The sequence below is a fragment of the Trichosurus vulpecula genome, chromosome 8 (assembly GCF_011100635.1).
Source record: "Trichosurus vulpecula isolate mTriVul1 chromosome 8, mTriVul1.pri, whole genome shotgun sequence".
NCBI lineage: Eukaryota > Metazoa > Chordata > Mammalia > Diprotodontia > Phalangeridae > Trichosurus > Trichosurus vulpecula.
Window position 1 is genome coordinate 89,767,436 of NC_050580.1, and position 15,797 is coordinate 89,783,232.

Below are 15,797 nucleotides of genomic sequence, written 5' to 3' on the forward strand. Positions count from 1 at the left end.
ATAAGTCACAATAACTATTTGCATTATGGTTACAATATACATTCAATTATTTCTCTAATATAATTCTCATGACAATTCTAGAATAATGGTGCAAGCTGTATTATTTCCATTTAACTAAAAAAAATGACAACAAAACAAAAACTCTCAAGGCTCAAAGCAGTAATGTGATTTGCCTCACACAGCTTGTTATTTAACCCAGGTTCTCTGACTCCCAAATCAATCTTCTTTCTATTATACCACACTGTAATATCAATTAAGTTGGGTGTCTTTGAGTCTTATTAGGTACTAAACCCTAGGCCCAAACCCCTATCTACTAGGTGCTAAGCCTATGCGGGCATGAAGCCTGCAGGGCCCTAAGGGGAGTTGCTAAGACCAGAGCGAATAGTAGGAGCCTAAGTTCTGGTCACTCAGACGACGTTTGATGATGGCTAAAGAGTGCATGAAAAGAGAGCAGAGCTATTCGAGAGAGGCTCTTGGGAAGCGCCAGACTCTGGGTAGCCACTCTACTTGGATGTTGGTAACTATGAATTGTATTTGGTTTGTTTATAAATGTATGCTTGTAATTTGTTTGTATTTGCTCTGAAGTTCAGGGTACTGGCTTTTTCCCCTGAACTAAGCGAATGATATTTGTATGTTGGATTGAAATAAGATTGTTAACCCCTTAACACTGCTTTCCTTAGTAAAGCAGATCAAAAGAACTCGTGTTGGCAGCTTTCTGTGTGTCGGTTATTGGTGGGTCTTACACCCCTACAGCAGCTGCTGGCAGATTGTTGCAACACACACTGCTTTTCTAATAGCCAGATTTCCCATTTATACAACACTCATCACAGGAATGTTGTTCCATTATTATATTTATATTATTATATTTAAACCCTGCTGTTATCTAAGAAGAGCAAAAGACATTTTTCCAGCTAATCCCTTTGCTCCTAGCATTCATTGTAACAGTCGTTCTTCAGGGTCTTTGCTGACCACATATCTTGAGTTTTTCTTCTTGAAAACAGATTAATATAAACTAATTAAATATAACTCAGGCAGCTGATCCATTCCTGGTAGCTTTGCTACCTCAGTGAGATGAAACCAGCTTCTGCTATGCTATGAAGAGTAAACCACTTCCTGGGCTCAGTCCATGCTACAAAATAATCCCTGGGCATTCTTGGAATTTCCCAGTTTTCTTTGGCTTGGACTTCTTCAGAAACATAAAGCTTTCTTTAAAAAAAAATCATCGCAAAAATTCTTTAAAAGAAATCAGCACTTTTTAGAAAAAGTGCTTTGTAGGCAAAACAATAAGAAAGAAAAGGAAAGACCAACTACATAAATTCCTAAGGGACACAGAGACAAACACTAGTCCAAGCAAGTCTAAAAGGCATCTCTAGCTTTAAAAATAGTCTTCATTTAGGGGTTGAGAGGGTGGGGCAGTGCCCAAACATAAATAATAGGATGGATGCCTTCCCTTGACTTCATCAAGAGTCATCAGCCTGTTCACCACCAATAAATTCCTCTGATGCAGGTCTGGGGCCTATGGTTGACAAGAAAAAATGGGCCACTGGGACATCTCACAGCATCCACGATAGGTGCTTTTTCAAATTCCTGTGAGCACCCTCCAAATTCACGAGGGAGGGGCACAGGTAAACTACAAAAGGTCAGGCTGTTTTAAAAACAGACAGCATTTATAGTTTCAGATGTGGCCAGAAAGAGACCATCAGAAGATAGAAGTCATCAACAGGAGACAGAAAGAGATACTTTTGCTATCTAAGGCATATTAGGGAAAGGAAACACAGTCCAAATCATAGTCTAACTGTCTGGTTTGTTAGCAAAATAATGTGTTGACTCAAGGGTGAGGTTTAAACTGAACTTAATTCAACAGTTTTACTTTGAAAAGCCTTAATGTGGCCAGATTCCACATATGCTACAAACAGAGGCCATATAGAATACTAAATAGAGGAAGGGCCTAAGAATCAGAAAGATCTGGGTTCAAGTGCCATCTCAGACACATACTGACTGTGGGATCCTCTCACTGCCTTTGGTGAGTCCCCAGGACTATAAATTGCAAGACAGTTGTGATCTGCATTAGTAGAGGGAGTTTTCTCACTGGGGGCTCTCTATGCTGATAAATCACAGTTCTGGACAAAACAAACATACAAATTATAATTCCAAAGGAAAAGACAATGAATTTTGCACATAAGACTTTATAAAAGTAATTTACATAATATTCTCAGTAGAAATAAAAGAAAAGAAAAGAAACCAGTCATGACACATATACTCTATAATGATTACTCACTTTTTTGGAGGGGGGTCCAGCTCTGTGAATTCACCAGGGTGGAAAACTTCCAGTGTGGAAACGCCTTCCACTGACACAGATGAACAACTCGTCTGTAACTTACAGTCTTAAGAGAGTTGTCTGGGACACTGAGAAGTTAAGGGCTTGCCCATTGTCACACAGCTAGCATGTGTCACAGGCAGGATTTGAATTCAGGTCTTCCTGATTCCAAGGCCAGCCCTCTATCCACTACTCCAAGCTGCCTCACATGGTTACTCATACCACAAGAATTTTCAGGGCAACAAGAAGATACATCTTTCAATTCTGGCTCTTGGACTTAATCACTGACCTCATTTCCATCACTTCCCGTCTACTTTCTTCATACTTGTCTTTCCATTCTGAGACCTCTCTTTCCTTGGTGATAATCTAGTATCGAAGGAGGAAATATTAAATATGTCAGTCTAGACCCAAGTAATTTTCATAGAACAACATATGTGGGGAAACAAAAAAAAAAACAACCAGTTAAACATCCCTTGGGAGGAACAGTGTACTCCAATCAAGCTGCACTTCTGATTAGTGAACCTTGGTGAGACAGAGAATAACTAGTTACATTCCTTGGGCAATGCCTGATCACAGAGAAGCAAGATTGAGAATATTTTTGGTCACAAATCCAATTAAATTCCATAAACACATTTTACATTGACTATATCTAAGACCATCAAAACCCAGCTTCCTCAGCCACCCCTCTGTTCACCCATGGTATCCAAAATAAGAACTAAATTGTCAGAGATGAGTTGCCTTGGCATAGGCATTCTTTGTTTACATGTTGTGGGAGCCAGATTTTTAATGAGGCTTCTGAAGGGCAATCAAAGGGGCCCCTTCTCCAAATCCCACACTGGAAATACCTCTTCTCTAGCGATTCGAAGTGAAGCATCTAAATCCGACTGTTGATAAAGAAGGGCTGGAGGCTTTTCTGAGTCAGAGGTCCCAAGGCGAGAGTACAAGGCAGTTTTAGAGATGGGAACATCTGCTGGGAGTGCAGCCTCTCTCTGTGGAATTGTTGTTAATTAAAAAAAAAGTAAACATTAATCATAAAACAAAGAAGATCACATTAATCCGCTTCATGAATGGGTCAATTGTGTGTGTGTTGGAAGGGAGAATGGGGGGGTTTCATGTTTTTTGTTAGTTTGGTAAATGGTGAACACAAAAAACTATGAGAAAATGTGAAGAGTCATGATAATGGATGGGAAGACTGTGTGCCACAGTCTATGAAAAATCTATCATTGTACACCTGTGCAGTAAACAATGAAGTTAGATGGCAGTACAGTTTGCCTTTGAATAGACTATATGAGAAGCTTGTTTATCATAGCCATTTATCAGGAATCAAAAAACACTTAAGCAGAACAAGTATGAACAGAGTCATTATCTAACAGGATCCTAATTCTTCAGCATACATAGGATGGAAAAAAGGAGAGGGCAGCAGATGTTGGATTTCATTCTATGTTTTCCTAGTTGATAATGGATGTGTATTTGATCACCTTTGTAAGACTGCCTACATTTTAGTGCCATGCATGCCCCTGTGAGGATCAGCGTCTAGATCATGTGGTATCAAGGAAGTGTTCCCACTAGAAAAACTTTCCATCAGATGAGCTTCCTAAAACAGGTATAGTCAATCAGTTTGACCTTAGAAAGATTAATTTTCCCTATGCATTATGACTGGCTAAAGCAAAGCTTTCATCATAGACGGATTTCCATGACAAGAAACTAGAAAGTGAAAAGACTCAGTTGATCACAGTAACTACTTTTTAAAATATATCTAAACAACCAGGATATTGTTGGTTTTTTTTTCTACTGACCAGTTGAACCAAGTGGACTGGGGATCTTTTCAGCATGAGGTCCTCATGGAAGCAAAATGGTGATCTCAGAAAATTAATGGCCACTCTGTTGTGTTCTCTTCCAGTCTCTAACCTTCTATTAAATACTCCTATGACAATGTTCACCGTGAAAGCATGATGCTATGTGTAGAGTCATGATTGGAACTAGAGACTAGGAGAGTAAATTATGGAAGTAAAGAGGCATATGATTTTCACTGCAAAGAAAGGGATAAACCAACCATGATCTCAGTCCTATTCATTAACTTTTAGGTGCTGCTATTCATTCTGAAGCAGAAAATATCCACTGTGGCTGCCAGAGCTAGAGGAAACAAAAAGAAACAGCCCAATTCTGCTCCAAGTAATACTGGCAAGTGTGGTCTTGCAGGTTCAATGGACCTCACGTAATAAAGAAATACATGCCCTACCCCCTTGGTGACTGTCATATGCAAATTAAAAAAAACTGTTCTGTGAAGACACTATATTAGAATATTGATAAATGCAGAAAAATTATATCATTTAAAGGGCATCAGTCATAATTTGAGAACCTCTGATAAATGGTTCTATGAGTACATAAGGAAGGTAGCATCTGGAGATACTAAAGGATAGTTTCTCATTTGGCCTTTTGAAAAAAAAATCAACAAGAGGCCTTAGTACTGGCTGAATTACTCTGATGCAAATACAGATTGCCAAGCTAGCTCTCATTACACTGAGGAAAATTTTACTTCATATAGTAAGAATAAAAAAAAACTGAAACAAAAGTTTAATGGATAGGACTGTTGGCACTGAAGCAACTTGTTATATCTAGTTAGTAACACTCATGCAAAGGAAATAAAGTGCTTGAATTTGGATTAGAGATGGGCTTTTATTGGTTTGGTTTTACTCTTACGATTTGACCAGGAATTATCGGCTATGAAAAGACTGCCACTTAACATGGAGATGTGACCTGAAACAACTGCTTCTTCATTCAGACATTGGTATCCCTAGACCTCAATTCTTGGGGTTATAGAGATGAATTTGACATTCTAAATAGCAGGCAAATAAAATCTCTAAAGATGCACTAGTTTGCAAAATATTAAGGCATGCTAAGAACTCACTGATATCTCCCTGAGGAGAGCGTCACTAAACTGCCAGGGGAAAATTACATGTGCTCAAATGTCATACATGTAGAGGTAATTACATTTAACTTTCATTAAAATGTTTTTCAGTTTATTGATTATGAAAAATTTGTCAGAAAACAGAAGATAATAAGACACAGACCAGAGCTAAACTCGTGAATGAATTATACAAGTTCATAAGCAAAAAACCCTCTCTATAAGGCTTATTAGGCTCACAGATCTAGAATAGGTGGGGACCTCAGAGGTCACCTAGTCCAATCCTCTCATTTTACAGATGAGGAAACTGAGGCACAGGGAGGTAAAGCAAGTTGCCCAAGGTCATGCCAGGTAATAATAAACATCAGTGGTAGGATTTGAACCCAGGTCCTCTACTTCCAAAGCCAGTGCTCTTTCACAAAAAAATAAATGTCCAAACTGCTAATTGATCATGTTTAACGAGAAAGAGATTAATATTGTAGAATATTAGAAAGTTTGAGTTGGAGAGAACCTTAGAGCTCACCTAGTCCAACCCCACTTCTTTGATGAATGTGGAAACTGAGACCTAGTGAAATTAAGAAACCTGCCAATGGTCATGTAATTACAATTATTAAATGAGTTGATTTTGATTGAAAATAAATCAAGCTCCCTGAAGCATAATCTATAATTAAGTGAATTTAAGATATCTTTCCAGTATTAGTCTGAAACCAACGGCAGTCTGACACTGATGAGCTTTTTAAACAAATGAAAACTAACCCTGCCAGGTACAGTGATTCACTATCACCTTTCACAGCAGCCACCTGGTGTTTTCTGTAAAAGGAGAAACAGTCTCACAACCAATCTGAATGAGTGAATGTGCATCTGTTTGTTAATGAAAAGCAGTGGCTGCACTCAGGGTTTCCCTGACCCCCAGGAATTCTCTTTCACTGAAGTTAACAGCTTTGCTTCTCATTTATAGTATTTTAAGATCGGATTTAGATTAGGCTTTTGCTCACTCAAACAAACTTGAAATTGCCCTTTCAGAGAAACAAAAAAAGCCAAAAGGCCTGCAAACCAGGATAATGAAGCATGATACCTCGATGAATAAGCCTGCCTTCAAACAACAAAAAGTTTATGAATTGCACATACACTGTGATTGCCAACCTGGCCACAATCAATTGGCCCTGATGATTTCTACACACCTACTCAACTGTTTGAATTTGCATATCTCCTGATGGCCTATTATTGGACAAAATAAATGTTTTCTAATTGTACCTGGGGGGCTTAGCACTGGCTGATTTTCATTAAAAAAATAATAAATAATGGAAACTCCATTAATATAAAACATAGATTTGATAGGTTTGTTAGGTTTGTAGATAGATTTGTAGGTTTGTTGTGAGAGACTGATGAAGTCTTCTGACTAGACTTATCTGACAGGTTCAAAAGGCTTTTTCACTAAAAGCAAATAGCTTCATTTCCTTCAAAGTGCTTTCTTTCTTTTTTGGAGGGGGAGGTGGGGGAGAGGAAGGAGAAGTGTCCCCGTTCTTTGTCTAGACAAACCACTCTACCTGTGATTTCATCAGTACATGGAAATCTTAGGCTGTAATTTATCTCTATCTATGCAAATAGGCAACTTAGCTGTCCCAGAAAGTTGCCTGACACCAAGAAATTTAGTGACTTGACCAGGATCACACAGCTCATATGTGTCAAAGAATCATAGAATTGTAGTGATAGAGATGGAAGGGAATTAGAGGTGATCCAGGCTCACCTCCTCATTTTATAGTCCAGGTCCTCCTGAAACCCAAGATTGGCCCTCTACCCATGAGGCCATGCTGCCTTTCTTTTTCTGCTTCATTTAAAAAAATTCTCAGGAAAATGAGGACAGAAAACAGAGTAGTAGGTTCACATTGGAATGTCTTATTACATTAAAAATATATAAAATTATTTTCATTGACTTGACCGAAGATCCAGTAAATTTGTTCCTTAGTATCACGCAGATGATAAATTTAAACAGTAGATGGAAATTTTCATTTTTTGACAAGTTCTCACACAAATATAGTGAGTGATTGCTGAAGCATCCACACAATAGTGGCTGTTTCAGAGATGTGGTTTCCAGATAAGACACAGAAATATTTCTTTGGAATATCTTCAATATTTTCAGTTTTTAGTGCAGAAGTCTTCCAGTACAGGCATCAAGTGGTTATGCATATTTAGAAAGATATGTGGGGATTAATAAAACTCAGTGGGTCTGGAAAGAAATGATGCAGTTTGATCAAAGTTGTCTGGAACTGCCAGGTATGATAAATCACTGCATTAAACTAGTACTTACACTACTATTGACTAGGTGAAGGAGCTGCTGTTGTATCTGACCTAGAAGGCCAGTCATTGGGCTCCCAAGCCAATAGAAAGGTGGTATAAGGCTTCACCTGCTGCACATTCTTATGGTTACTAGCTCTTTTTTTACTCTTATTTGTCTCTTCTCGCCTATCTTCACTGAATCCTGACTCCTATGAATGATACTCTCCCGTCCCTGATGATTCAACATGGTGGGAGTCCTGTCTCAGGGTCAAGGTCGTCCTATCCATTGTTTCTAAAGACTGTCCCTCTATCTCCTTTCTAGCTTAGCACAGTACCTAGGATAGTAGGTGCTTAATGAATGCTTGTGGACTTTAATGCCTGCTTACCTGGCATCATGGTTCCAGATGGCTCTCCCAAATCTAAGTTTATCATCCCCACCTTGTCTATTTGTCCTAGGTCTGACAATATCCATTTAGAAACTGTAGATTACTTTTTCATTAACTTGTTCTAAAATTAGACAATAAGAGAACCAAAAGTGGTTGTCCTCTCTGCCCCCCATCCCAACCCACATTATTTTTAGGTTTGATTTGTAATACTTCTTTAGAGGCACTTTTTGAATATCAAAATGTTGGTTTAAGGGCTGGTATCTAGCCCTTTTCATGATTTGAAATTTGCACATTTCTGTCATCAAGAGAAGAATCTTGGAGGAATAAGCAACTCTCATGGAAAACAAAATATTTCTCCTAATAATATGCTTCTTATCTTGTCTATTCCAGAAACAATCTATTCAATTATCTGGTGGTATGCATAATTAGATTTTTTTGAAAGTTCGTTGCTTTTAATCAGGATCAGTTAAATACGGATTTGAAATTTATCTCTCTCATTGCTAGTATCTCATGCAAATCTGTGCAGAAAAGACACTAAGGTTCTGTCTGTATAGGAAGCAAAAGAGCAGGCTGAAAAGTGAAAAGTTCAATGTCAAATGTGGTCACAAGGGGGTAAATTAATGAAGTCTACCTTCTTTTTTTTTTAAATTGAATTCAATCGAAACAGATGTTCATAGAGATAAGGATAAAATTCCAACCAGGCGTTCTGACTCCTATTGATGTTTCCTGATGGGATTCTTCCTCTTTAATGAAAGACAGACAAATCTACTTGTTTCCTGAAGGACCAACTATGTTCCTATAGCCCAATCTGTGTAGTCTAATGTGGAATACAAATTGGGTCTATTCTACAAAACCATGAGCAATTCACACTGTATCATATTTCATGATCACTAACATACACATGATATTTCAGTTCCAAGTGATCCCATTGGAGTGTTAAAGACTGAACTGGCAGAATCTATGTTATGTCAACCTGCAGCTAAAATATGTTTGTAAGAAAAAGAGCAAACAGCATAAGCAGCTGCTGTTTTTTCCTCAATGCACCAGCACTTTCCAATACATAAGTAGGAATTCTGTACAATATGCTACCTAGGGGAGATCACAGATCCACTTGCATATGAGCTAGAGACTCAATGGAATCTTGAGTTTATATAAATTGAGTTACTCTTGGGCTACTACAGCTTAGAAAATAAGGGCTGATTTCTCTTCAAAATCATGGATCGTTACAAAAAGTTAAAGTTGGAAATAGGGCCCAGAATAATACTTCTTTTGCTCTCTTTTGAGTCTATATTTCTTAAGACCTATATCTTTGCAGCACTGGAAAAGTAGCTAACCATGTCATAGCCTATTGAGAGGCTCTAAATTTATTCTTTAACCTTATTTTTTTTAAATAAGTTCAAAAGAAATTCAAATTCCCAGCAATTTCCACCTAACAACAGCAGATCAAATCATGACTTGAACATGATCTATAGTTCCAAAGTGGTCAGAGATATATAGTCTCATCAATATTGATTAAAATTAGGAATCAACACTATTCGGGGAAATAGTCACATAAATTCACTTAGGTGAAATGACTCCTTTTAGAGCCAATTCATTCTATCACAGCAAAGAAAGAAACCCATCTGAAGCAATTTCCTACTGCTTTCTTCAACTTTAAAGTCTCCTATTTCAGAAGAAATTAAGTCAATTAGGAAGAAGTCGAGGTCAAATCAGCAATTTTTTGTTTTGGTAAGAAAAGGAACAATAAAACCTACAGCCAGTAATTATCACTTTAAAGAAACCTATCTAAAGCAATTTCCCACTGCTTTCTTCAATTTTAGAGTCTCCTGATCTAAATGAAATTAAGGCAATTAGGAAGAAGCTGAGGTCAAACCAGCAATTTTTTTGTTTTGGTAATAAAAGGAACAAGAAAATCTACAGCCAGTGATTATCACTTTAATTTTTCTTCCCCTGGGTCCAAATCTGTCCAATTTGAACACTAGAAGCCATAAACATTCTCTTTAAATTGGAAGAGTTCTCCAAGACGATTCTTCATGAGGACAACACACTCCACTTGCTCATGGGCACTGCTTGAACACTGACATTATAATCAAGTAACACATGGGTACCTATTACTGGCATGTCATGAAAATATGGATAAAATGAAGAATTGTACCATCAGGAATAGAATGGTTTGAACTAGGATGGAAAGAGCACTGTTGGGGGTCAGGAGATTTAGGGTCTAGTCTTGGCTATACCACTGATCCACCGTTTATTCTTGGGCAAGTCACCAAATGTTTCTATGTCTTGGTTTGCCCATCTGTAAAATGGTGGTAATAATATCTACTCTAATTCACTGTGAAGATGTAATAAAATAATGAAGTATAAATGTAAGCTCACTTTACTGCTTTTGTAATCATTATCATTGTGATCATCATAATCATGAATGTCAGTGACAAAAATAACAAAGATTACGACCCTTGAAAGACTGGATTGAGTATCTCTTAGTGATCAAATCTCCATTGTTACAATCACTAAACCATACCGAATTTTAGAGTTGAGGAGGACAATAGAGATCACCAAGTTCAACTTCATCCTCTTAGAGCTGAGGAAATTGAGAGAGGGGTAATGATTTGTCCAAGGTCACAAAGGGCTTAATCTCAGATTTCAATTTTCTGGAGCTTGAGAGAACCAAACTTTGAGCTTTGAAACTTTAAAATCCAAATAATTGGCCCTCTTTCTCAGTGACAGATGGCTATACTATACAATCAATCAACCAATGACTATGTATTAAGCATCTATTATGTGTCAAGTGCACACACATACAATTGGTCAAGAGTAAAATCTCTACAACAACAGGGCTTTTCATCACCCCTAAATTAATGCTGGCATGTAACTTTTGAATAGCACTCTCACAATATATTAGAGGAGTCTGGCTAATGCCAAAGAGTTATGCAAACTGCAATGGAATTTAGCTCTTGAGCTTAATTTACAGAGACTGTGGTTTCTAGGCCACTTCCCAGGACCAATTTCTCATGGTTATATTTGAGGAGTAGCTCCCTCCTCCTGCATGGACATGCTCTTTTGCAGGTTTCCAGCGCCACACTTGTGCGTCATGGTTAGGAAAGCAGCCTCCTGTTTCGTTACCGGCACACATGACACACCCAGGTAGCATCGCATTCCAAGCAAGGAACAGGTACCTTGGTATCTAAGGAACTGAAAGAAGCCAGGGCAATCTGTCTGGCTAGCTTGAGCGCTTCTATCCTCATGACCGCAAACTCTAACTCCTCCTGTTAGATGGTGGCATTATGAGTAAACCGTGGGAAGAAAAATGCATTAAGACAGGATGTAAATGTTGTTCACATCCAGAGAACGGATGCCACACTTAAACGCATTGTGATGACAACTCAGATATAACACACAGAGTCAGTGTTCTTTTCAAGAGAAACACCTCAGCAGCCCAGGACAGCAGAAGTCTGGATTTTTTAAAATTAAGAACAATTCAGAAGCCTTTCAAATAAATAACTGTCAGGAAACATAGCATTTTACTGATGAAGATAAGATGGTTTTTTTTTCTGCAAGCTTTCTATTTTTGCGAAGTTTTTGGTTGTTTTTGTTCCTTTTCCTACATACCCTAAAGTACATTTTCAATATAAAGTTTCCCAATAATTTCAGCTAATAAAACCTTATCTCTCACACTGCTCTCATAATCTCTTGAGATTTGTTCATTAAGAGAGTCCTTTCATGTAGAGGAGAGCAATTAAAATTGCCAACTTTAAATTAGATGCTAGATAATTATTTTGGTTCCAGATGTTGCATCACGTCCAGATGTTATTGCAATGGGAGTAAGAGAAATTCTCGTGTACATAAATAGCTTACTCAAAGGTGATTTAATATAATCTGTTCAGTGAATAAATTACTAGAAATGCCTTTAGGGATATTGAATGACCTCTGAAAAATGAAAACTTAAGCCCCATTTCCAGATTTAAAAAGAATCGTCTTGTTAAAAATATAATCACAACATTCATATCATTTTGACATCTTTAGGGGAAAAATTGCATACCTGGCCACAAAGAAAAGATTTTTATTTGGAAGACTTTTGGCCATTCCCACCTCCTCTTGGCTCCCTTTTTGCCCCCATTTAAATCATAGTTCAGTTTGGTTTATGTGTAAGGGATTTCATTCTCTACTGAGGTGTGATAAACTTAAGAAAGGAACACTGACAGGTTACACTTGGGCTACAAACCTGAAGTTTCTGAGCAAATATTGGGGGGTTCTTTTCTGCTAAATCAGGCTCTAGATATTCAAGCGCATCGCATATTGAGGTTTGATGAGATATCCTATTGAGGAGAGCTTCAGCAGAGACATAGGAATCTTCAGGAGCTGTCTACATGGCAAGGAGGATATAGAACAGAAAATAGAGGAGAGAAAGAGGAACAGCAAGTCTAGGTGAGCATCATCTACTGGTCTGACATTTTTGGTTTCATGCTAAAGAAATTACCAAATTTAATGTCCATTCTTTAAGAGCAATAGGTATTTTGAGATTAGTTTAAAACAGTGGGGAGAAATAGCTGCTATATGAACTGCTTTGACAGCCAACACCCTCCCTCCTATAGCCCATTAGTAAACTAAAAACAAAATCCAACATGCTCTTTGATTCCTGGCTGCAAACTGGACGAAGGCAGTTTAGGGCTGGGGACAGGGAAGGAAGTGATCCATTTGCTGGCATTTCAAACCATGAGTAATAAAGATATATGCATTATCATTAAAGTAAGTGAGATTTAAATAGAAAGATAGATGTATTTAAGGACAAGAAAAGATGTTTTCTAATAATCAAAATAATAGCTGGCACTTATATAGGACTTCGAGGTTTGCAAATTGCCTTATAAATCTTATCTCATTTTATCTCCACAACAACCCTAGGAGTTAGGTGCTATTGTAATCCCCACTTTACAGATGAGGAAATCAAGGCAGGAAAGGGTTAAGTGACTTTTCCATGGTCACACAGTTAGTAAGCGTCTGAAGTCATATTTGAACTCTGACTTCAGGTCTTCCTGACTCAAGGTCCAGTACTGTATCCACTGGGTTACCTAGACGCCTTATTCAAGAAGGTAGGAGGTCTTTAAATGGGAAAGTATACTTTTCATTAGTAAATCTATTCAGTGCAATAAAAGTAAAACATTAAATCTTCAAGGATACTGTTTCCAGTATGTGTGTGTATACACTCACACACAGGAAACAGTGTACATACATATACACACATGCATATGCACACATACTGGAAACACAGTAGCCTTCAAGATGTAATATTTTGCTTTTATATACTTATATATGCATGTGTGTATATATTTATACATATATATGTGTGTATGTATATCTATATCCATATAGTGGGTGTCACATAGGGATTTTAACCAATAGATAAAAACTTTTCTGAGACTTAAGAGAGCCTATGGATAGTAGGAAGACAATGTACTTTTCTGTGTCACGTTTCAAACTGTATTTTACCACCACAGTTACATTTGAGCTCTAAGATCTCAGTATGAGAAAGGAGAAAAGGATCTTTTTTATATTGGTCCTAAAGAAACTCCTAAATGAATCAAATGGAGTCCCAGGACCAGTACAACCTACTGTTCACCTCAAAAGAAGATTATCTTTCTTCCTTAGCACATGTGTTAATGTCCTAAACTGCCACCATAAAGGATGCTAGGAAAAGTAAAAGATCAGGAGATGAATGCCCAGGTGACAATCCAACCATAAGGACTCAGAAAAGAAAATCGAAAACATCATCGTGGTAAACAAAGCAAAGATAATTTTAAAAATAAAATAAAGGGATTTACTTCTAGGATATTCTTCTCTCCAGAGGTAATGTATTAGAGAGATATGACAGCATATTGTTTGCAGGCTTTGAATTTCTCTACTAAATTTTTTGGGGTACAGCTTGAGGTGTTGCTTTTAGTCCACTGGATGCCTATGCACTTGTTCTTTGGGCTTATTAGGTCCCCACTTACTCTTTCGAGAGCATCTGAAGCCGTTCCTAAGCCCATGGACTCTTTTTGGTTTGATTTCTCTGAAGCCTGTAAGTGTGCCTCTTGGTTCGGAGCCAGGACTCGAGAGACTGGATGCTGGATTTTCATCCCAGCGTTCACCAGAGCTTCTGTTTCTTCAAAACTTGACCTGAGGAGAAAAAAAAATTGTCTCCCATCTTTTTCTTTAGAAATCCCTTCAAAATCAGAGTAACAATAATCTATCATTTAGGCCTCCCCCAAGAACACTTAACTTCCAAGTGTATTCTCCTCGAATAAGATGGTAGAGGGATATCAGGTAGTCCCTACAGTTTGGTACAAATTGTACCATGCGTCATTCATCTGTACATGGTGGGACCAAGGGAGAGGAAGATCCTATCTACGCCTCTAAGGACTGAGGGCTGATTTTAAAGCATCAAACAAGGGAGAAGGGAGGCAGCAGTCAGCTTCTCTATCTATTCTGGCCAGCTCCTTTTCTTAAAGATTACTGGCACATAAAGGAGGAAGAAGAGTTCAAGAAACCATGAGGGTGGCAGCAGGGTCCAGTCCATACATTCAGAGAGATCAAAGGAGGAACAGGAGAGTGTCCAAATTTAGAACTGAGAACCTAGATCTATCCAGAAATACACATTACTCTGATAAGAACATGAACTTGGGCCCATATAACTAAAACAAAATTAAAAGGAAGAAAAAAGTCACACGTGTTTCTTTTAAGAGATTTAGCCTTAGTTCAAAGCATTCTCACTCTCAAAGTGATGGAATTTGCTTATCAGATCTAGGTTAGGCTGGAATAGGGGTTGAAAGGTCAATAACACAGGACAACATCATTTTGTTCTTGTTGAGTTGTTTTCAGTTATAGCAGACTTTGTAACGTCATTTGATGTTTTGGTTTTTTTTTTAGCAAAGATATTGGAGTGGTGTGCCATTTCCTTCTCTTGATCATTTTATAGATGAGGAAACTAAGGCAAATGGGGTTACATGACTTGCCTAGGGTCAAGCAGCTAGTAAGTGTCTGAGGCCAGATTTGAACTCAAGAAGACAAGTCTCCAGGCCCAGCACTCTATCCACTGTGCCACCTAGCTACCCTACCACCTCATTAGGAAACAATAAAATAGACAGATGTAAAGAATTTTTTGGTTTTTGGATCTTTGGTATGCTTTAAATTATAAATCTTAACGATTACTCGGACCTTGCCATCCACTTTGCATTTGAAACCTTCCAAAAGTGGCTTCTTCCCAAATAGAATGTAAACTCCCTGGGAACAGGATCAGGTTTGCTTTTCTTTTAGTATCCCTGGGGCTTATCACAGGGCTTGACACATAGAAAGCATTTAATACTTCATTCATTAAAGTAGAAAATATTTTAGTATTACAGGCTCTTTATGGGAATAATGTACCCTGAACATGGAGTTGGGGAATCAGATAACCGAACTGGAGGAGATTTGACCGGACTCTCCTGAGGGGCATCGAACATAAGATACAGAGATTGTTTCTTCGGAGTGCCATCATCATGCTGTGAAAAGAAAGGAAATCAATTCTAATTATTAAATGAGTACAATCTGGGTAGAATCAATGTGATAAATAACCTGATGACAGACTTGATCACAGACAAGCGCAGATTATTCTCTAAGACAATCATTTTTTAATGTAAAGCCTTTATTTCCTTTGTCAAGCAACCAAATGATTATGACATATGATTTTAGTCAACTTCTCTGAAAAATTGATTCATATGCAGTACAGTGGATTCCTTTTTAGAGTCTCCTGCTCTATGGGTCAGTCCAGTTGAGGGCTGGATAACTCTTCAGAGGCGACAGAGAGTATGCAAAGGTAGAGGTGATGACCGATGCTTGCAGGTTCCCATTTTACAGAAATATCATCATGCTTCTCTATCCCTGGATATACATACAC

The 15,797-nt window shown here is 37.9% G+C and overlaps 1 protein-coding gene across 8 annotated transcripts in view; it reads right to left on the reverse strand.

Moving 5' to 3' along the window:
- The window catches only part of TACC2 (transforming acidic coiled-coil containing protein 2), a 311,227-nt gene that overhangs the window by 19,585 nt on the left and 275,845 nt on the right, over nucleotides 1-15,797 (reverse strand). For 4 of the 8 annotated variants that reach the window (XM_036734240.1, XM_036734239.1, XM_036734235.1 and 1 more), the window contains 6 exons: nucleotides 15,287-15,402; nucleotides 13,876-14,041; nucleotides 12,111-12,251; nucleotides 11,065-11,154; nucleotides 3,163-3,306; nucleotides 2,607-2,683 (listed from right to left, as the gene is read on the reverse strand). In XM_036734240.1, coding sequence (XP_036590135.1) covers nucleotides 2,607-2,683; nucleotides 3,163-3,306; nucleotides 11,065-11,154; nucleotides 12,111-12,251; nucleotides 13,876-14,041; nucleotides 15,287-15,402 — 734 coding nt within the window. The remainder of the gene's footprint in view (nucleotides 1-2,606; nucleotides 2,684-3,162; nucleotides 3,307-11,064; nucleotides 11,155-12,110; nucleotides 12,252-13,875; nucleotides 14,042-15,286; nucleotides 15,403-15,797) is intronic. The other 4 variants (XM_036734241.1, XM_036734238.1, XM_036734243.1 and 1 more) reach the window with 2 other exon arrangements.